At 44.2% G+C, this 24361-nt stretch overlaps 2 protein-coding genes across 3 annotated transcripts in view; one reads left to right on the top strand and one right to left on the bottom strand.

The window, feature by feature from the left end:
• LOC139749643 (uncharacterized) overlaps nt 1-13314 on the top strand; it is an 80079-nt gene extending 66765 nt beyond the window's left edge. The window contains exon 5 of the mRNA XM_071663815.1: nt 8306-13314. Within this exon, the coding sequence (XP_071519916.1) occupies nt 8306-8346 (41 nt within the window). The 3' untranslated portion in view covers nt 8347-13314. The remainder of the gene's footprint in view (nt 1-8305) is intronic.
• A 6640-nt stretch (nt 13315-19954) lies between these two features.
• Nucleotides 19955-24361, bottom strand: part of Rint1 (RAD50 interactor 1) — a 223513-nt gene continuing 219106 nt past the window's right edge. For both annotated transcript variants that reach the window (XM_071663813.1, XM_071663814.1), the window contains one exon: nt 19955-23115. In XM_071663813.1, coding sequence (XP_071519914.1) covers nt 22911-23115 — 205 coding nt within the window. In that variant the 3' untranslated portion in view covers nt 19955-22910. The remainder of the gene's footprint in view (nt 23116-24361) is intronic.

Here is a 24361-nt window from a genome sequence, read left to right on the forward strand (position 1 = left end):
AAGGAATAGTATTTCGAACAATGTTGTATGGTTGCGAGGCGTGGGCTATGGATAGAGTTGTGCGCAGGAGGATGGATGTGCTGGAAATGAGATGTTTGAGGACAATGTGTGGTGTGAGGTGGTTTGATCGAGTAAGTAACGTAAGGGTAAGAGAGAGGTGTGGAAATAAAAAGAGCGTGGTTGAGAGAGCAGAAGAGGGTGTTTTGAAATGGTTTGGGCACATGGAGAGAGTGAGTGAGAAAAGATTGACCAAGAGGATATATGTGTTGGAGGTGGAGGGAACGAGAAGTGGGAGACCAAATTGGAGGTGGAAAGATGGAGTGAAAAAGATTTTGTGTGATCGGGGCCTGAACATGCAGGAGGGTGAAAGGAGGGCAAGGAATAGAGTGAATTGGATCAATGTGGTATACCGGGGTTGACGTGCTGTCAGTGGATTGAATCAGGGCATGTGAAGCGTCTGGGGTAAACCATGGAGAGCTGTGTAGGTATGTATATTTGCGTGTGTGGACATATGTATATACATGTGTATGGGGGTGGGTTGGGCCATTTCTTTCGTCTGTTTCCTTGCGCTACCTCGCAAACGCGGGAGACAGCGACAAAACAAAAAAAATATATATAATTCTAATTAATACTTCTCTGTAACACTATCAAATTGTATAGCAATAATATAATTCTAATTGATACTTCCCTGTAGCATTATCAATTTCTATACCAATAATATGATTTTAATTAATACTTCTCTGTAACATTATCAAATTATATAGTAATAATATAATTCTAATAAATACTTCTCTGTAACATTATCAAATTATATAGCAATAATATAATTTTGATTAATACCTCTCTCTAACATATACCAATTATACAGTGTTAATCTTGCTACCTTATTGCTAAATATGGACCTCCACATAGAGCGTACATGTTTACTTAGAGTATCCAACCAGAAATACCTGTAGTGTGCCTTAAGTGTACAGCCACAGTACCTATAGTGTACGAGTATTCCTGAAGTGTACAACCACAAATACCTGTAGTGTACAAGGAAACCTTGAGTATACAGCTGCAAATATCTGTAGTGTACAAGTATACCTGGATACAACCACAATTACCTAAATGTAAAAGTATACCTGGAGTATACAAGAAATACCTGTAGTGTACAAGTATACCTGAAGTGTAAAGCCACAAATACCTAATTTTACAGGTATACCTGGAGTGTCCAACTACAAATACCTTTAGTGTACAAGTATACCTGGAGTGTGCAACCATAAATACCGAAAATGTACAAGTATACCTGGAGTGAACAACCATAAATGCCTAAAGTATACAAGTATACCTGAAGGCCCAGCTGTCTCTCTCAATGTGGATTAGCTGTCTCTCTTGGTGAAGCCCAGCTGTCTCTCTCAGTGTGGCTTGGTTGTCTCCCTGTGAGACCCAGCTGTCTCTCTGTGTGGCATAGTTGTCTCCCTTAGTGAGGCCCAGCTGTCTCTCTCACTGTGGCTTAGTTGTCTCCCTTAGTAAGGCCCAGCTGTCTCTCTCACTGTGGCATAGTTGTCTCCCTTAATGAGGCCCAGCTGTCTCTCTCACTGTGGCTTAGTTGTCTCCCTTAGTAAGGCCCAGCTGTCTCTCTCACTGTGGCATAGTTGTCTCCCTTAATGAGGCCCAGCTGTCTCTCTCAGTGTGGCATAGTTGTTTCCCTTAGTGAGACCCAGCTGTCTCTCTCACTGTGGCTTAGCTGTCTCCCTTGGTGAAGCCCAGCTGTCTTTCATTGTGGATTAGTTGTCTCCCTTAGTGAGGCCCAGCTGTCTCTCTCAGTGTGGCTTAGCTGTCTCCCTTAGTGAGACCCAGCTGTCTCTCAGTGTGGCTTAGCTGTCTCCCTTGGTGAAGCCCAGCTGTCTCTCATTGTGGATTAGTTGTCTCCCTTAGTGAGGCCCAGCTGTCTCTCTCAGTAAGGCTTAGCTGTCTCCCTTAGTGAGACCCAGCTGTCTCTCTCAATGTGGCTTAGCTGTCTCCCTTGGTGAAGCCCAGCTGTCTCTCTCAGTGTGGCATAGTTGTCTCCCTTAATGAGGCCCAGCTGTCTCTCTCACTGTGGCTTAGTTGTCTCCCTTAGTAAGGCCCAGCTGTCTCTCTCACTGTGGCATAGTTGTCTCCCTTAATGAGGCCCAGCTGTCTCTCTCAGTGTGGTATAGTTGTCTCCCTTAATGAGGCCCAGCTGTCTCTCTCACTGTGGCTTAGCTGTCTCCCTTGGTGAAGCCCAGCTGTCTCTCTCAGTGTGGCATAGTTGTCTCCCTTAATGAGGCCCAGCTGTCTCTCTCAGTGTGGTATAGTTGTCTCCCTTAATGAGGCCCAGCTGTCTCTCTCACTGTGGCTTAGTTGTCTCCCTTAGTAAGGCCCAGCTGTCTCTCTCAGTGTGGCATAGTTGTCTCCCTTAATGAGGCCCAGCTGTCTCTCTCACTGTGGCTTAGTTGTCTCCCTTAGTAAGGCCCAGCTGTCTCTCTCAGTGTGGCATAGTTGTCTCCCTTAATGAGGCCCAGCTGTCTCTCTCAGTGTGGCATAGTTGTCTCCCTTAATGAAGCCCAGCTGTCTCACTCACTGTAGCTTAGCTGTCTCCCTTAGTGAGACCCAGCTGTCTCTCTCAATGTGGCTTAGCTGTCTCCCTTAGTGAGATACAACTGTCTCCCTTAGTGAGACATAGCTGCCCTCACCAGTATATCATATGTACAGCAGTGTTCTGATACTGATACATTATACACAATCAGTATTACCATACCAGTACATCATATGTACAGCAATGTTCTGATCCTGGTACATTATACAAAATCAATATTACCATACCAGTACATCATACGTACTGCAGTGTTCTGATCCTGATACATTATACACAATCAGTATTACCATTCCAATACATCATACAACAGATGTGAAGCCATGCTCTGATACTGATACATTATACACAATCAGTATTACCATGCCAGTACATCATACAACAGATGTGCAGCTGTGTTCTGATCCAGATACATTATACACAATCAGTATTACCATGCCAGTACATAATACATACAGCAGTGTTTTGATCCTGATACAATATGCACAATCAGCATTACCATGGCAGTAGATCATATGTACAGCAGTATTCTGATCCAGGTACATTATACACAATCAGTATTACCATGCCAGTAGATCATACATACAGCTGTGTTCTAATCCTGATACATTATAAACAATCAGTATTACCATGCCAATAGATCATTCATACAGCAATGTTCTAATCCTGATACATTATACACAATCACTATTACCATGCCAATAGATCATTCATACATCAATGTTCTAATCCTGATACATTATACACAATCAGTATTACCATGCCAGTACATCATACATACAGCTGTGTTCTAATCCTGATACATTATACACAATCACTATTACCATGCCAGTACATCATACATACAGCTGTGTTCTAATCCTGATACATTATACACAATCAGTATTACCATGCCAATAGATCATTCATACAGCAATGTTCTAATCCTGATACATTATACACAATCAGCATTACCATGCCAATAGATCATTCATACAGCAATGTCCTAATCCTGATACATTATACACAATCACTATTACCATGCCAGTACATCATACATACAGCTGTGTTCTGATCCTGATACATTATACACAATCACTATTACCATTCCAGTACATCATACATACAGCTGTGTTCTGATCCTGATACATTATACACAATCACTATTACCATGCCAGTACATCATACATACAGCCATGTTCTGATCCTGATACATTATACACAATCACTATTACCATGCCAGTACATCATACATACAGCTGTGTTCTGATCCTGATACATTATACACAATCAGTATTACCATGCCAGTACATCATACGTACAGCAGTGTTCTGAACCTGATACATTATACACAATCAGTATTACCATGCCAGTACATCATACGTACAGCAGTGTTCTGATCCTGATACATTATACATAATCAGTATTACCATGCTAGTACATCATACGTACAGCAGTGTTCTGAACCTGATACATTATACACAATCAGTATTACCATGCCAGTACATCATACGTACAGCAGTGTTCTGATCCTGATACATTATACATAATCAGTATTACCATGCCAGTACATCATACATACAGCTGTGTTCTAATCCTGATACATTATACACAATCACTATTACCATGCCAGTACTCATACATACAGCTGTGTTCTGATCCTGATACATTATACACAATCACTATTACCATGCCAGTACATCATACGTACAGCAGTGTTCTGAACCTGATACATTATACACAATCAGTATTACCATGCCAGTACATCATACGTACAGCAGTGTTCTGATCCTGATACATTATACATAATCAGTATTACCATGCCTAGTAGATCATTCATACAGCCATGTTCTGATCCTGATACATTATACACAATCAGTATTACCATGCCAGTACATCATACTTACAGCAGTGTTCTGATCCTGATACATTATACACAATCAGTGTTACCATGCCAGTACATCATACTTACAGCAGTGTTCTGATCCTGATACATTATACACAATCAGTATACCATGCCAGTACATCATACGTACAGCCAGTGTTCTGATCCTGATACATTATACATAATCAGTATTACCATGCTAGTACATCATATGTACAGCCATGTTCTGATCCTGATACATTATACACAATCAGTATTACCATGCCAGTACATCATACGTACAGCAGTGTTCTGAACCTGATACATTATACACAATCAGTATTACCATGTCAGTACATCATACAACAGATGTGCAGCAAACACTATAGACAATCAGTATTACCATGCCAGTAGATCATACGTACAGCCATGTTCTGATCCTGATTCATTATACACAATCAGTATTACCATGCCAGTACATCATACGTACAGAAGTGTTTTGATCCTGATACAATATACACAATCAGTATTACCATGCCAGTACATCATACGTACAGCAGTGTTCTGATCCTGATACATTATACATAATCAGTATTACCATGCTAGTACATCATACGTACAGCAGTGTTCTGAACCTGATACATTATACACAATCAGTATTACCATGCCAGTACATCATACGTACAGCAGTGTTCTGATCCTGATACATTATACATAATCAGTATTACCATGCCAGTACATCATACATACAGCTGTGTTCTAATCCTGATACATTATACACAATCACTATTACCATGCCAGTACATCATACATACAGCTGTGTTCTGATCCTGATACATTATACACAATCACTATTACCATGCCAGTACATCATACGTACAGCAGTGTTCTGAACCTGATACATTATACACAATCAGTATTACCATGCCAGTACATCATACGTACAGCAGTGTTCTGATCCTGATACATTATACATAATCAGTATTACCATGCTAGTACATCATTCATACAGCCATGTTCTGATCCTGATACATTATACACAATCAGTATTACCATGCCAGTACATCATACGTACAGCAGTGTTCTGAACCTGATACATTATACACAATCAGTGTTACCATGCCAGTACATCATACTTACAGCAGTGTTCTGATCCTGATACATTATACACAATCAGTATACCATGCCAGTACATCATACGTACACCAGTGGTCTGATCCTGATACATTATACATAATCAGTATTACCATGCTAGTACATCATATGTACAGCCATGTTCTGATCCTGATACATTATACACAATCAGTATTACCATGCCAGTACATCATACGTACAGCAGTGTTCTGAACCTGATACATTATACACAATCAGTATTACCATGTCAGTACATCATACAACAGATGTGCAGCAAACACTATAGACAATCAGTATTACCATGCCAGTAGATCATACATACAGCCATGTTCTGATCCTGATTCATTATACACAATCAGTATTACCATGCCAGTACATCATACGTACAGAAGTGTTTTGATCCTGATACAATATACACAATCAGTATTACCATGCCAGTACATCATACGTACAGCAGTGTTTTGATCCTGATACATTATACATAATCACTATTACCATGCCAGTACATCATACATACAGCTGTGTTCTAATCCTGATACATTATACACAATCACTATTACCATGCCAGTAGATCATACATACAGCAGTGTTCTAATCCTGATACATTATACACAATCAGTATTACCATGCCAATAGATCATTCATACAGCAGTGTTCTAATCCTGATACATTATACACAATCAGTATTACCATGCCAGTACATCATACATACAGCCATGTTCTAATCCTGATACATTATACACAATCACTATTACCATGCCAGTAGATCATACATACAGCTGTGTTCTAATCCTGATACATTATACACAATCACTATTACCATGCCAGTACATCATACATACAGCTGTGTCTGATCCTGATACATTATACACAATCACTATTACCATGCCAGTAGATCATACATACAGCAATGTTCTAATCCTGATACATTATACACAATCACTATTACCATGCCAGTAGATCATACATACAGCTGTGTTCTAATCCTGATACATTATACACAATCATTATTACCATGCCAGTAGATCATACATACAGCAGTGTTCTATCCTGATACATTATACACAATCACTATTACCATGCCAGTAGATCATTCATACAGCTGTGTTCTAATCCTGATACATTATACACAATCACTATTACCATGCCAATAGATCATTCATACAGCAATGTTCTAATCCTGATACATTATACACAATCACTATTACCATGCCAGTAGATCATACATACAGCTGTGTTCTAATCCTGATACATTATACACAATCACTATTACCATGCCAGTAGATCATTCATACAGCTGTGTTCTAATCCTGATACATTATACACAATCACTATTACCATGCCAATAGATCATTCATACAGCTGTGTTCTAATCCTGATACATTATACACAATCACTATTACCATGCCAGTAGATCATTCATACAGCTGTGTTCTAATCCTGATACATTATACACAATCATTATTACCATGCCAGTAGATCATACATACAGCTGTGTTCTAATCCTGATACATTATACACAATCACTATTACCATGCCAATAGATCATTCATACAGCAATGTTCTAATCCTGATACATTATACACAATCACTATTACCATGCCAATAGATCATTCATACAGCAATGTTCTAATCCTGATACATTATACACAATCACTATTACCATGCCAATAGATCATTCATACAGCAATGTTCTAATCCTGATACATTATACACAATCACTATTACCATGCCAGTACATCATACATACAGCTGTGTTCTGATCCCGATACATTATACACAATCAGTATTACCATGCCAGTATATCATACATACAGCCATGTTCTGAACCTGATACATTATACATAATCAGTATTACCTTGCCAGTACATCATACAACAGATGTGCAGCAAACATTATACACAATCAGTATTACCATCCCAGTATATCATATATACTTCAGTGTTCTGATCCTGATACATTATACACAATCAGTATTACCATGCCAGTACGTCATATGTACAGCAATGTTCTGATCCTGGTACATTATACAAAATCATTATTACCATGCCAGTACATCATACAACAGATGTGCAGCAAACATTATACACAATCAGTATTACCATGCCAGTATATCATATGTACTGTAGTGTTCTGATCCTGATACATTATACACGATCAGTATTACCATGCCAGTACATCATACAACGTACGTGCAGCCGTGTTCTGATCATGATACATTATACACAGTCAGTATTACCATGCCAGTACATCATACAACAGATGTACAGCCTTGTTCTGATCCTGATTCATTATACACAATCAGTATTGCCATGCCAGTAGATCATATGTACAGCAGTGTTCTGATCCTGATACATTATACACAATCAGTATTACCATGCCAGTACATCATACATCAGATGTGCAACAGTGTTCTGATCCTGATACATTATACATAATCAGTATTACCATGCCAGTAGATCATACATACAGCCGTGTTCTGATCCCGATACATTATACACAATCAGTATTACCATGCCAGTAGATCATACGTACAGCAGTGTTCTGATCCTGATACATTATACACAATCACTATTACCATGTCAGTACAACATACGTACAGCCATATTTTGATCCTGACACATTATCAGAATAATTACATTGCCAGTATACGCAGGTGGCTAACTTTCAAAAGCTGATTGTTTTACAGAGAAGGTGTTGTAATATGTCCCTTTCTCCTTGAATCACAGGCCAATTCTCTCCACACCAATGGTTGCACAGAATCCAGTAGGGTGTTAACCCTGGGAGAGCTAGTCATATCTGATGCCCCAAGTGTGATGTCACCCGTTAACCCTGGGAGAGCTGCTCAAGTCTTCTGCCACCCGCAAACCTCGGAGACCTGCTCAAGTCTGCTGCCACCTGCTAACCCTGGAGGAGCTGCTCAAGTCTGCTGCCACCCACTAACCTGGGATCGCTGCTCATGTCTTCAGCCAACTGCTAACCTGGGAGAGCTGCTCAAGTCTGATGTCACCTGCTAACCCTGGGAGAACTGCTCAAGTCTGCTGCCACTTCCTGACACTGGGAGAGGTGATCAAGTCTGATGTCACCTGCTAACCCTGGGAGAGCTGCTTAAGTCTGCTGCCTCCTGCTAACCCTGGGAGAGCTGCACAAGTCTGCTGCCACCTGCTAACCCTGGGAGAGCTGCTCAAGTCTGCTGCCACCTGCTAACCCTGGGAGAACTGCACATGTCTCCTGCCACCTGCTAACCCTGGGAGAGCTGCACAAGTCTGATGCCACCTGCTAACCCTGAGAGAGTTGCTCAAGTCTAATGTCACCTGCTAACCCTGGAAAAACTGTTCAAGTGTGCTGTCACCCGCTAATCCTGGGAGTTGCTCAAGTCTGCTGGCACTTGCTAACCCTGGGAGACCTGGTCGAGTCTGATGCCACCTGCTAACCCTGGGAGAGCTGCACAAGTCTGATGCCACCTGCTAACCCTGGGAGACCTGGTCTAATCTGATGCCACCTGCTAACTCTGGGAGACCTGGTCGAGTCTGATGCCACCTGCTAACCCTTGGAGACCTGCTCAAGTCTGATGCCACCTGCTAACCCTGGGAGAGCTGCTCAAGTCTGATGCCACCTGCTAACTCTGGGAGAGCTGCTCAAGTCTGATGCCACCTGCTAACCCTGGGAGAGCTGCTCAAGTCTGATGCCACCTGCTAACTCTGGGAGAGCTGCTCAAGTCTGATGCCACCTGCTAACTCTGGGAGACCTGCTCAAGTCTGATGCCACCTGCTAACCCTGGGAGAGCTGCTCAAGTCTGATGCCACCTGCTAACCCTGGGAGAGCTGCTCAAGTCTGATGCCACCTGCTAACCATGGGAGAGCTGCTCAAGTCTGATGCCACCTGCTAACCCTGGGAGAGCAGCTCAAGTCTCCTGCCACCTGCTAACCCTGATAGAGCTGCACAAGTCTGATGCCACCTGCCAACCTTGGGAGAGCTGCTCAAGTCTGATGCCACCTGTTAGCCTTGGGAGAACAGGTCAAGTCTGATGCCACCTGCTTACCCTGGGAGAGCTACTTAAGTCTGCTGCCACCTGCTAGCCTTGGGAGAGCTGCTCAAGTCTCCTGCCACCTACTAACCCTGGGAGAGCTGCTCAGGTCTGTTGCCACCTGCTAGCCTTGGGAGAACAGGTCAAGTCTGATGCCACCTGCTAACCTTGGGAGAGCTGCTCAAGTCTCCTGCCACCCACTAACCCTGGGGGAACTGCTTACGTCTGATGCCACCTACTAACCCTGGGAGAGCTGGTCGAGTCTAATGCCACCTGCTAACCCTGGGAGAGCTGCACAAGTCTGATGCCACCTGCTAACCCTGGGAGAGCTGGTCAAGTCTGATGCCACCTGCTAACCCTGGGAGACCTGATCGAGTCTGATGCCACCTGCTAACCCTTGGAGACCTGCTCAAGTCTGATGCCATCTGCTACCCTGGGAGACCTGGCTGAGTCTGATGCCACCTGCTAACCCTGGGAGAGCTGCTCAAGTCTAATGCCACCTGCTAACCCTGGAAAAGCTGTTCAAGTGTGCTGTCACCCGCTAACCATGGGAGCTGCTCAAGTCTGCTGCCTCATGCTAACCCTGGGAGAACTGCTCAAGTCTGCTGCTACCTGCTAACCCTGGGAGAGCTACTCAAGTCTGCTGCTACCTGCTAACCCTGGGAGACCTGGTCAAGTCTACTGCAGCCCACTAGCCCTGAGAGAGCTGCTCAAGTCTGACGCCACCTGCTAACCCTGGGAGAACTGCTTGTCTGCTGCCACCTGCTAACCCTGGGAGAGCTGCTCAAGTCTCCTGCCACCTGCTAACCCTGGGAGAGCTGCTCAAGTCTGATGCCACCTGCTAACCCTGATAGAGCTGCACAAGTCTGATGCCACCTGCTAACCCTGGGAGAACTGCTTGTCTGCTGCCACCTGCTAACCCTGGGAGAGCTGCTCAAGTCTCCTGCCACCTGCTAACCCTGGGAGAGCTGCTCAAGTCTCCTGCCACCTGCTAACCCTGGGACAGGTGCTCAGGTCTGATGCCACCTGTTAGCCTTGGGAGAACAGGTCAAGTCTGATGCCACCTGCTTACCCTGGGAGAGCTACTCAAGTCTGCTGCCACCTGCTAGCCTTGGGAGAGCTGCTCAAGTCTCCTGCCACCTACTAACCCTGGGAGAGCTGCTTACATCTGATGCCACCTACTAACCCTGGGAGAGCTGGTCGTCTGATGCCACCTGCTAACCCTGGGAGACCTGGTCGAGTCTGATGCCATCTGCTAACCCTGGGAGACTTGCTCAAGTCTGATGGCACCTGCTAACCCTGGGAGACCTGGTCGAGTCTGATGCCACCTGCTAACCCTGGGAGAGCTGCTCAAATCTGATGCCACTTGCTAACCCTGGGAGAGCTGGTCAAGTCTGATGCCACCTGCTAAGCCTGGGAGAACTGCTCAAGTCTAATGCCACCTGCTAACCGTGGGAGAGCTGCTCAAGACTGATGCCACCTGCTAACCCTGGGAGAGCTGCTCAGGTCTGTTGCCACCTGCTAGCCTTGGGAGAGCTGGTCAAGTCTGATGCCACCTGCTAACCCTGGGAGAGCTGCTCAAGTCTGCTGCCACCTGCTAGCCTTGGGAGAGCTGCTCAAGTCTCCTGCCACCTGCTAACCCTGGGAGAGCTGTTCCAATCTACTGCTACCTGCTTACCATGGGAGAGCTACTCATGTCTGATGCCACCTGCTAGCCTTGGGAGAGCTGCTCAAGTCTCCTGCCACCTACTAACCCTGGGAGAGCTGCTTACGTCTGATGCCACCTACTAACCCTGGGAGAGCTGGTCGAGTCTGATGCCACCTGCTAACCCTGGGAGACCTGGTCGAGTCTGATGCCACCTGCTAACCCTGGGAGAGCTGGTCGAGTCTGATGCCACCTGCTAACCCTGGGAGACCTGGTCGAGTCTGATGCCACCTGCTAACCCTGGGAGAGCTGGTCAAGCCTGATGCCACCTGCTAACCCTGGGAGACCTGCTCAAGTCTACTGCAACCCACTAGTCCTGGGAGAGCTGCTCAAGTCTGATGCCACCTGCTAACTCTGATAGAGCTGCTCAAGTCTGATGCCACCTGCTAACCCTGGGAGAACTGCTCAGGTCTGTTGCCACCTGCTAGCCTTGGGAGAACAGGTCAAGTCTGATGCCACCTGCTAACCCTGGAAGAGCTGCTCTAGTCTACTGTTACCTGCTTACATAGAGCTACTCAAGTCTGATGCCACCTGCTAGCCTTGGGAGAGCTGCTCAGGTCTCCTGCCACCTGCTAACCCTGGGAGAGTTGCTGAAGTCTGATGCCTCCTACTAACCCTAGGAGGCCTGGTCAAGTCTACGGCCACCTGCTAACCTGATAGAGCTGCTCAAGTCTGATGCCACCTACTAACCCTGGGAGAGCTGTTCATGTCTGCTGTCACCTGCTAACCTGGGAGACCTGGTCGAGTCTGATGCCACCTACAAACCCTGGGAGAGCTGTTCATGTCTGCTGTCACCTGCTAACCTGGGAGACCTGGTCGAGTCTGATGCCACCTGCTAACCCTGGGAGAGCTCCTCACGTCTGATGCCACCTACTAACCCTGGGAGAGCTGCTCAAGTCTGCTGCCACCTGCTAACTGTGGGAGACCTGCTCAAGTCTCCTGCTACCTGCTAACCCTGATATAGCTGTTCAGGTCTGCTGCCACTAGCTAACCCTGGGAGAGCTGCTCAAGTCTGCTGCCACCCACTAACCTGCTCAAGCATGATGCCATCTGCTATCCTTGGAAGAGCTGCTCAAGTCTAATGCCACTTACTAACCCTGGAAGAGCTGCTCAAGTCTCCTGCCACCTGCTAACCCTGATAGAACTGCTCAAGTCTGATGCCACCTTCTAACTCTGGGAGACCTGGTCAAGTCTTCTGCCAATAGTTAAAGCCTGATAGAGCTTGTAAAGTCTGATGCCACCTGGTAACCCTGGGAGAGCTGCTCAAGTCTGATGCCTCCTGCTAACCCCGGGAGAGCTGCTCAAGTCTCCTGCCACCTGCAAACTCTGGGAGAGCTGCTCAAGTCTGATGCCACCTGCTAACCCTGATAGAGCTGCACATGTTTGATGCCACCTGTTAACCCTGGGAGAGCTGGTCAAGTCTGCTGCCACCTGTTAAGCCTGGGAGAGTGGCTCAGGTCTGATACCACCAGCTAACCCTGATAGAGCTGCACATGTTTGATGCCACCTGTTAACCCTGGGAGAGTTGGTCAAGTCTGATGCCACCTGCTAACCCTGATAGAACTACTCAAGTCTGATGATACCTGCTAACCCTGGGAGAGCTGCTCAAGTCTGATGCCACCTGCTAACTCTGGGAGAGCTGCTCAAGTCTGATGCCACCTGCTAACTCTGGGAAAGCTGCTCAAGTCTGCTGCCAGCTGCTAACTCTGGGAGAGCTGCACAAGTCTGATGCCACCTGCTAACCCTGGGAGAACTGCTCAAATCTGCTGCCAGCTGCTAACTCTGGGAGAGCTGCTCAAGTCTGATGTCTCCTGCTAACCCTAGGAGAGTTGACTTGAGTGTGATGCCATCTGCTAACTCTGGAAGATCTGCTCAAGTGTCCTGCCGCCTGCTAACCCTGGGAAAGCTACTCCAGTCTCCTGCTGCCTGCTAACCCTGGGAGAGCTACTCCAGTCTCCTGCCACCTGCTAACTCTGGGAGAGCTGCTCAAGTCTGATGCCACCTGCTAACTCTGGGAGAGCTGCTCAAGTCTGATGCCACCTGCTAACTCTGGGAGAGCTGCTCAAGTCTGATGCTACCTGCTAACCCTGGGAGAGCTGCTCAAGTCTGATCACCTCTCCCAGGGTTAGCAGGTGGCATAAGTCTGCTGCCACCTGCTAACTCTGGGAGAGCTGCTCAAGTGTGATGCCACCTGCTAACCCTGGGAGAGCTGCTCAAGTCTCCTGCCACCTGCTAACCCTGATAGAGCTGCTTAAGTCTGATGCCACCTGCTAGCCCTGATAGAGCTGCTTAAGTCTGATGCCACCTGCTAGCCCTGGGAGAGCTGCTCAAGTCTGATGCCACCTGCTAACTCTGGGAGAGCTGCTCAAGTGTGATGCCACCTGCTAACCCTGGGAGAGCTGCTCAAGTCTGATGCCACCTGCTAGCCCTGATAGAGCTGCTTAAGTCTGATGCCACCTGCTAACCCTGGGAGCTGCTCAAGTCTGCTGACACCTGCTAACCCTAGGAGAGCTGCTTAAGTCTGATACCACTTCCTAACTCAAGGAGAGCTGCTCAAGTCTGATGCCACCTGCTAACCCTGGGAGAGCTACTCAAGTCTGATGCCACCAGCTAATCCTGGAAGAGCTGCTCAGGTCTCCTGCCACCTGCTAACTCTGGGAGAGCTGCTCAAGTCTGATGCCACCTGTTAACCCTAGGAGAGCTGCTCAAGTCTGATGTCTCCTGCTAACCCTAGGAGAGTTGACTTGAGTGTGATGCCACCTGCTAACTCTGGAAGAGCTGCTCAAGTCTCCTGCTGCCTGCTAACCCTGGGAGAGCTACTCCAGTCTCCTGCCACCTGCTAACCCTGGGAGAGCTACTCCAGTCTCCTGCCACCTGCTAACCCTAGGAGAGCTACTCCAGTCTCCTGCCACCTGCTAACCCTGGGAGAGCTACTCCAGTCTCCTGCCACCTGCTAACCCTGGGAGAGCTACTCCAGTCTCCTGCCACCTGCTAACCCTGGGAGAGCTACTCCAGTCTCCTGCCACCTGCTAACCCTGGGAGAGCTACTCCAGTCTCCTGCCCCCTGCTGACTCTGGGAGAGCTGCTCAAGTCTGATGCCACCTGCTAACCCTGGAAGAGCTGCTCAAGTCTGATGCCACCTGCTAACCCTGGAAGAGCTGCTCAAGTCTGATGCCACCTGCTAACCCTAGAAGAGCTGCTCAAGTCTGATGTCTCCTGCTAACCCTAGGAGAGCTGCTCAAGTCTGATGTCTCCTGCTAACCCTAAGAGAGTTAACTTGAGTGTAATGCCACCTGCTAACCCTGGGAGACCTGGTCGAGTCTGATGCCACCTGCTAACCCTAGGAGGGCTGCTCAAATCTGATGCCACCTGCTAACCCTGGAAGAGCTGCTCAAGTCTGATGCCACCTGCTAACCCTGAAAGAGCTGCTCAAGTCTCCTGCCACCTGCTAACTCTGGGAGAGCTGCTCAAGTCTGATGCCTTCTGTTAAACCTAGGAGAGCTGCTCAAGTCTGATGCCACCTGCTAACTCTGGGAGAGCTGCTCAAGTGTGATGCCACCTGCTAATCCTGGGAGAGCTGCTCATTTCTCCTGCCTTCTGCTAACCCTGGGAGAGCTGCTCAAGTCTGATGCCACCTGTTAAACCAAGGAGAGCTGCTCAAGTTTGATGCCACCTGCTAACTCTGGGATAGCTGCTCAAGTGTGATGCCACCTGCTAATCCTGGGAGAGCTGCTCAATTCTCCTGCCTCCTGCTAACTCTGGGAGAGCTGCTCAAGTCTGATGCCACCTGTTAAACCTAGGAGAGCTGCTCAAGTCTGATGCCACCTGCTAACTCTGGGAGAGCTGCTCAAGTGTGATGCCACCTGCTAACCCTGGGAGAGCTGCTCAAGTCTGCTGACAGCTGCTAACTCTGGGACAGCTGCTCAAGTCTGATGTCTCCTGCTAACCGTAGGAGAGTTGACTTGAGGGTGATGCCACCTGCTAACCATGGAAGAGCTGCTCAAGTTACCTGCCACCTGCTAACCCTGGTGGAAACCATCATACTGGATAAGACTTTACACCATTTGGAGGAACAACACTCAATAAAGGATTCTCAGCAAGGTTTTGAATGAAACTGCTCATTACTATAAATCTGCTTGATTTCTTTAATGACATAATCAACATGTATGATAAAAGTAAAGTAGTTGATGTCACCTATTAAATTTTTAAAAAAGCATTCGATAAAGCTCCACATTAAAGGTTACTATAAAAAATATCATATGGTATATTTTTTTTTTTTTTTTATACTTTGTCGCTGTCTCCCGCGTTTGCGAGGTAGCGCATATGGTATATATATATATATATATATATATATATATGGCAGCTTGTATTTTGACTTTCTAAAAGGGGAAAGAGAAGGAGTCCGTACACGGGGAGTGCTCATCCTCCTCGAGGACTCAGATTGGGGTGTCTAAATGTGTGTGTGGATGTAACCAAGATAAGAAAAAAGGAGAGATAGGTAGTATGTTTGAGGAAAGGAACCTGGATGTTTTGGCTCTGAGTGAAACGAAGCTCAAGGGTAAAGGGGAAGAGTGGTTTGGGAATGTCTTGGGAGTAAAGTCAGGGGTTAGTGAGAGGACAAGAGCAAGGGAAGGAGTAGTACTACTCCTGAAACAGGAGTTGTGGGAGTATGTGATAGAGTGTAAGAAAGTAAATTCTAGATTGATATGGGTAAAACTGAAAGTTGATGGAGAGAGATGGGTGATTATTGGTGGATATGCACCTGGGCATGAGAAGAAAGATCATGAGAGGCAAGTGTTTTGGGAGCAGCTGAATGAGTGTGTTAGTGGTTTTGATGCACAAGATCGAGTTATAGTGATGGGTGATTTGAATGCAAAGGTGAGTAATGTGGCATTTGAGGGAATAATTGGTATACATGGGGTGTTCAGTATTGTAAATGGAAATGGTGAAGAGCTTGTAGATTTATGTGCTAAAAAAGACTGGTAATTGGGAATACCTGGTTTAAAAAGCGAGATATACATAAGTATACGTATGTAAGTAGGAGAGATGGCCAGAGAGCGTTATTGGATTACGTGTTAATTGATAGGTGCGTGAAAGAGAGACTTTTGGATGTTAATGTGCTGAGAGGTGCAACTGGAGGGTTGTCTGATCATTATCTTGTGGAGGCAAAGGTGAAGATTTGTAGGGGTTTTCAGAAAAGAAGAGAGAATGTTGGGGTGAAGAGAGTGGTGAGAGTAAGTGAGCTTGGGAAGGAGACTTGTGTGAGGAAGTACCAGGAGAGACTGAGTACAGAATGGAAAAAAGGAGTGAGAACAAAGAAGGTAAGGGGAGTGGGGGAGGAATGGGATGTATTTAGGGAAGCGGCGATGGCTTGCGCAAAAGATGCTTGTGGCATGAGAAGCAAGGGAGGTGGGTTGATTAGAAAGGGTAGTGAGTGGAGGGATGAAGAAGTAAGATTATTAGTGAAAGAGATGAGAGAGGCATTTGGACAATTTTTGCAGGGAAAAAATGCAAATGAGTGGGAGATGTATAAAAGAAAGAGGCAGGAGGTCAAGAGAAACGTGCAAGAGGTGAAAAAGAGGGCAAATGAGAATTGGGGTGAGAGACTATCATTAAAGTTTAGGGAGAATAAAAAGATGTTTTGGAAGGAGGTAAATAAAGTGTGTAAGACAAGGGAGCAAATGGGAACTTCAGTGAAGGGGGCTAATGGGGAGGTGATAACCAGTAGTGGTGATGTGAGGAGATGGAGTGAGTATTTTGAAGGTTTGCTGAATGTGTTTGATGATAGAGTGGCAGATATAAGGTGTTTTGGTCGAGGTGGTGTGCATAGTGAGAGGGTTAGGGAAAATGATTTGGTAAACAGAGAAGAGGTAGTAAAAGCTTTGTGGAAGATGAAAGCCAGCAAGACAGCAGGTTTGGATGGTATTGCAGTGGAATTTATTAAAAAAGGGGGTGACTGTATAGTTGACTGGTTGGTAAGGTTATTTAATGTATGTATAATTCATGGTGAGGTGCCTGAGGACTGGCGGAATGCTTGCATAGTGCCATTGTACAAAGGCAAAGGGGATAAGAGTGAGTGCTCAAATTACAGAGGTATAAGTTTGTTGAGTATTCCTGGTATATTATATGGGAGGGTATTGACTGAGAGGGTGGAGGCATATACAGAGCATCAGATTGGGGAAGAGCAGTGTGGTTTCAGAAGTGGTAGAGGATGTGTGGATCAGGTGTTTGCTTTGAAGAATGTATGTGAGAAATACTTAGAAAAGCAAATGGATTTGTATGTAGCGTTTATGGATCTGGAGAAGGCATATGATAGAGTTGATAGAGATGCTCTGTGGAAGGTATTAAGAATATATGGTGTGGGAGGCAAGTTGTTAAAAGCAGTGAAAAGTTTTTATCAAGGATGTAAGGCATGTGTACATGTAGGAAGAGAGGAAAGTGATTGGTTCTCAGTGAATGTAGGTTCGTGGCAGGGGTGTGTGATGTCTCCATGGTTGTTTAATTTGTTTATGGATGGGGTTGTTAGGGAGGTGAATGCAAGAGTTTTGGAAAGAGGGGCAAGTATGCAGTCTGTTGTGGATGAGAGAGCTTGGGAAGTGAGTCAGTTGTTGTTCGCTGATGATACAGCGCTGGTGGCTGATTCATGTGGGAAACTGCAGAAGCTGGTGACTGAGTTTGGTAAAGTGTGTGAAACAAGAAAGTTGAGAGTAAATGTGAATAAGAGCAAGGTCATTAGGTACAGTAGGGTTGAGAGTCAAGTCAATTGGGAGGTAAGTTTGAATGGAGAAAAACTGGAGGAAGTAAAGTGTTTTAGATATCTGGGAGTGGATCTGGCAGTGGATGGAACCATGGAAGAGGAAGTGAATCATAGGGTGGGGGAGGGGGGTGAAAATTCTGGGGGCCTTGAAAAATGTTTGGAAGTCAAGAACATTATCTCGGAAAGTGAAAATGGGTATGTTTGAAGGAATAGTGGTTTCAACAGTGTATGGTTGCGAGGTGTGGGATATGGATAGAGTTGTGCACAGGAGGGTGGATGTGCTGGAAATGAGATGTTTGAGGACAATATGTGGTGTGAGGTGGTTTGATCGAGTAAGTAATGTAAGGGTAAGAGAGTTGTGTGGAAATAAAAAGAGTGTGGTTGAGAGAGCAGAAGAGTTTGTTTTGAAATGGTTTGGTCACATGGAGAGAATGAGTGAGGAAAGATTGACCTAGAGGATATACGTGTCAGAGGTGGAGGGAATGAGGGGATGTGGGAGACCAAATTGGAGGTGGAAAGATGGAGTGAAAAAGATTTTGTGTGATCGGGGCCTGAACATGCAGGAGGGTGAAAGGCGTGCAAGGAATAGAGTGAATTGGAACGATGTGGTATACTGGGGTCGACATGCTGTCAATGGATTGAACCAGGGCATGTGAAGCGTCTGGGGTAAACCATGGAAAGTTCTGTGGGGCCTGGATGTGGAAAGGGAGCTGTGGTTTCGGTGCATTATTACATGACAGCTAGAGACTGAGTGTGAATGAATGGGGCCTTTGTTGTCTTTTCCTAGCGCTACCTCGAGCACATGAGGGGCGAGGGGGTTGTTATTCCATGTGTGGCGAGGTGGCGATGGGAATAAATAAAGGCGTACAGCATGAATTATGTACATGTGTATATATGTATATGTCTGTGTGTGTATATATATATGTGTACATTGAGATGTATAGGTATGTATATTTTCGTGTGTGGACGTGTATGTATATACATGTGTATGTGGGTGGGTTGGGCCATTCTTTCGTCTGTTTCCTTGCGCTACCTCGCTAACGCGGGAGACAGCGGCAAAGCAAAATAAAAATAAATAAATGAAATATATATATATATATATATATATATATATATATATATATATATATATATATATATATCATTATTATTATTATTATTATTATTATTATTTTGCTTTGTCGCTGTCTCCATTTCCATTTACAACACTGAACACCCCATGTATACCAATTATTCCCTCAACTGCCACATTACTCACCTTTGCATTCAAATCATCCATCACTATAACCCGGTCTTGTGCATCAAAACCACTAACACACACATTCAGCTGCTCCCAAAACACTTGCCTCTCATGATCTTTCTTCTCATGCCCAGGTGCATATGCACCAATAATCACCCATCTCTCTCCATCAACTTTCAGTTTTACCCATATCAATCTGGAATTTACTTTCTTACACTCTATCACATACTCCCACAACTCCTATTTCAGGAGTAGTGCTACTCCTTCCCTTGCTCTTGTCCTCTCACTAACCCCTGACTTTACTCCCAAGACATTCCCAAACCACTCTTCCCCTTTACCCTTGAGCTTCGTTTCACTCAGAGCCAAAACATCCAGGTTCCTTTCCTCAAACATACTACCTATCTCTCCTTTTCTCATCTTGGTTACATCCACACACATTTAGACACCTCAATCTGAGCCTTTGAGGATGATGAGCACTCCCCGCGTGACTCCTAATATATATATATATATATATATATATATACTGGTTCTCAGTGAATGCAGGTTTGCGGCAGGGGTGTGTGATGTCTCCATGGTTGTTTAATTTGTTTATGGATGGGGTTGTTAGGGAGGTGAATGCAAGAGTTTTGGAAAGAGGGGCAAGTATGAAGTCTGTTGGGGATGAGAGAGCTTGGGAAGTGAGTCAGTTGTTGTTCGCTGATGATACAGTGCTGGTGGCTGATTCATGTGAGAAACTGCAGAAGCTGGTGACTGAGTTTGGTAAAGTGTGTGAAACAAGAAAGTTGAGAGTAAATGTGAATAAGAGCAAGGTCATTAGGTACAGTAGGGTTGAGGGTCAAGTCAATTGGGAGGTAAGCTTGAATGGAGAAAAACTGGAGGAAGTAAAGTGTTTTAGATATCTGGGAAAGGATCTGGCAGTGGATGGAACCATGGAAGAGGAAGTGAATCATAGGTTGGGGGAGGGGGGTGAAAATTCTGGGGGCCTTGAAAAATGTTTGGAAGTCAAGAACATTATCTCGGAAAGTGAAAATGGGTATGTTTGAAGTAATAGTGGTTTCAACAATGTATGGTTGCGAGGTGTGGGATATGGATAGAGTTGTGCGCAGGAGGGTGGATGTGCTGGAAATGAGATGTTTGAGGACAATGTCTGTTGTGAGGTGGTTTGATCGAGTGAGTAACGTAAGGGTAAGAGAGATGTGTGGAAATAAAAAGAGCGTGGTTGAGAGAGCAGAAGAGGGTGTTTTGAAGTGGTTTGGGCACATGGAGAGAATGAGTGAGGAAAGATTGACCAAGAGGATATATGTGTCGGAGGTGGAGGGAACGAGGAGAAGAGGGAGACCAAATTGGAGGTGGAAAGATGGAGTGAAAAAGATTTTGTGTGATCGGGGCCTGAACATGCAGGAGGGTGAAAGGAGGGCAAGGAATAGAGTGAATTGGAGCGATGTGATATACCGGGGTTGACGTGCTGTCAGTGGATTGAATCAAGGCATGTGAAGCGTCTGGGGTAAACCATGGAAAGCTGTGTAGGTATGTATATTTGCGTGTGTGGACGTATGTATATACATGTGTATGGGGGGGGGGTTGGGCCATTTCTTTCGTCTGTTTCCTTGCGCTACCTCGCAAACGCGGGAGACAGCGACAAAGTATAAAAAAAAGAAAAAAAAAAATGATACACTGCACTGTAAGATATCGAAATTCATAAAGAGTATCAAGTTATGGAATAAGTCTGTAACAGTGACTGAAAGTCTGCGGCTTTAAATAGACATACTGATGGACTGGGCCCACAGAGAGCAAATGAATTTGAATATCAATCTGTGCAAAGAAGTACATATCAGCAGTAAAAATGAAAAGGCAAGCTGCAGGATGAATTCTACTGAACTACAACAAGGTATAAGACTTGGGCATAATAACTTCTGTTGATCTAAAGCTGAGCAAACATTTCACAAAAGCAGTAAGAAGGGCCAACAAAATTCTTGGATTCATTGGTAGGGCTATCATATCTAGGCCCAACGAAATCATCATCACTTTACTAATAATAATGCATCCTAAGCTTGAATAGTGTGTTCAGTTTTGGTAAGCCTACCTGAATAAAAGACTAACAATGGCTTAAATCTTAATCTAACAAACTACTTGAGAATAGATTCCTCTCATTTCATTCATGTTTAATGGTTACAAACTTGTGAGCAACATTTTACCTTGAATGAGACAAAGTACTTTTCTTCAAAAGGGTTGTTAATAAATAAGTTACCAATCAGAATGGTTGAAAGGAGTACCATAGATATGCATTAGAATAACCTTGATAAGTATTTTGTTTAAGATCTAAGATTCACAATATTTGTGCTTTGTTAATTACATGAAAAGTTTACAATATTTTTCTCTTTGAAATATCTGTCTTTCTAATGTTACCACAATGATCTATGAGTTTCTGATATCTTCCTCTATCACAAACAGCCTTAAAAAGACCCAGTGGTCCTTGCTGTTTGAATTCTTTGTACTTCTTGTGTACCTTCTCTTACAGCCAATCTATATATTATATGAGACAAGGATTTTTCTTGTCCTCTTTCCCACATAGGGGAGTGAATTTCCAGACCTGTCCCATAATTCTAGAGTTAAAAATTGGAATTTCCCTACTAGGGTACACTATTTAACAGTGAATATGAAAAACAGTTTGTAGTGGTATTGCTGTTTCTTAAAACTAACCTTAATCCTGTACTGAAAAAAAAATGTAGTGGCTGTTGATAACATCAACTCCATTTTCATAGAAATTAAAGATTAGTTTCATAAAAGACCAATAGAAGAATTGGTTCAGAGGCCCTATTTTCAGATACCAGACATACACTTTTTTTTTGTTAGCTGATACAACATGAGCAATGGAAGCCCTAATCGAGGCCATCTCATTAATGCTATGTATAAGCATATATACCCTAGCCTAAGCCAGGTATCCATTTTATTGACCAACACCTAGGGGTGGGTGAACAGCTGGGTTGACTGTGAACCGAGTACTACAACTAGGATTCGAACCTATGTGCTAAATCCAAGGCAACCCATAAAAGCATCACAGTCAGGAATGCTAACTGCTACACCACAAAAGTCTACTATGTACACAAGTCAATCACAATGGGAAAATTTAGCAGAACAATAAAAAAGTGGATGGAGATGTCTTATAATGGTAGATTTTTCACATACTAATAAAGTGGATAGAAATGCCTTATAATGGAATATTTTAACATACCAATAAAGAAGTGGAGAGAAATGCCTTATAATGGGAGATTTTAACAAATCAATAAAGAAGTGGAGAGAAATGCCTTATCATGGGAGATTTTAACATACCACTATTGAAGTTGAGTGAAATGCCTTATAATAGGAGATTTTTAATATACCAATAAAGAACTAGAGATAAATGGTGACCCTACATTCTGATGGCATGCTGTCAATGGTTTATAAAAGGCAGGATATAATTTCACTGATTCTGAGTAATTCATAACTAGATAATAAAATGTCATAATTATTTAGCCCATAATAGAAATGAACTTGCTCTCTAATTTCTTTGTTATGAATAAACAGGATAATTCTTTTCCTTACAAGTACTTGCCAACTTATCTAACTCAGTCTTGGTCATATATTTTGATGTTCAGAACTACATCAGCTTCTTTTGGTGTTAACAGTGTGACACTATGTTCAGCCAAGGCCTTGACGGGGGACACAACTAGGCTAAATGCATCCTGATCATCGTACCACAAGTGAATAGTATCACGCAACAGGAATGCTATAGCACGTGGCAGTGTCAGCAGGATCACACACTCCTTCACTCTGGAGAGTAAAAATAAGTTCCATGAAAACTGTGTCCTTGTTCAAAAGTTTACGATTTTATAATGAACACCATGCTTGCCATTTCTAATTCATAACTAATCTTTTCTTTTTATTCATTATTCCCAAACTTGCTCACTGTTTCCTGAATGAGTAAGGCAGTGCCAGGAATGGTTGAAACGACATCCCCAGCCACTCGCATCCACTCTCTAGCTGTCATGTATACTGCACCAAAACCATAGCCCTCCCTCCACAGATATGCCCCATGGACTAAGGGTTTTCATACTTTTTGAAGCCACAGAACTTTTATATAAGAAAATTCCTGGAACCTTGATATTAGGCAAATGGTAGTAGATAAAACAGATGTAATTTCATTCATGCCAACTAATATTTCATTCCACCACTTCCTCCTCTTAGTCTCTTACAAAATACGTTACAGATCCAAATAAAGCTTTCACAAAACCCAGCTCAAAACCCCCTGCACTAAATTATTTCTTGGTCTCCCCCAACTCCTCCATATGCCTTACATCAGCCCACTAAAAGCCCTCTGTATATCACATCACTCAAGCTTGTTCTATCCCATGAATGCTCACATCCTCCTGAATGTTTATGCTACAACAGCTGAAAACCTCTTTCACTCCATTCTTCTATATCCTCCTCAGCTGAGAGAAATATTATTCAACAACCAAGACATGCACTGGCTACTTCAAACTAGCCCTGCTATTACAATAAAATCTTGTCATAGGTACTCATAGGTAGGATGGTACTCCTTCATGCTCCCTCCTCTTCTGACACAGATCCCAAAGTCAGCTTTTCTTCACTTATCCTCTTCATATCACCTAACTAGTTCAGAACACCCTGGTTTAATCTCTCAGTCAGAGTTCACTACTGCCACACCTCATTCTTTTACAATGTCATTCCATACACAATGAACCTGCCTCATCACATTATTGTCCTCAGGCATTTAATATTCAACACATCCATCCTTTCCTTTTCTTTTACATTTAGGGTCAAGTCCCAATTCCATACTACACCTTATGACTCATTTCAGCTCTCACAGTTCTATCCACTGCCATGTCCATTCCCTGGTCCCTAAAGAATTCCATTTCCTATAGGTTCTCATCACTAACTCACACTCAGCCCATCCTGTCTGTCCCCCTACTACAACTTTTTACCTCATGTAGAATGAAGGGTTGGACAAAGGAATTCATTTCTCTTCGTAAAACAATGTAAAATGGGTAAGAGCAAT

This window comes from Panulirus ornatus, chromosome 7 (genome assembly GCF_036320965.1).
Source record: "Panulirus ornatus isolate Po-2019 chromosome 7, ASM3632096v1, whole genome shotgun sequence".
In the NCBI taxonomy this organism is placed as follows: domain Eukaryota; kingdom Metazoa; phylum Arthropoda; class Malacostraca; order Decapoda; family Palinuridae; genus Panulirus; species Panulirus ornatus.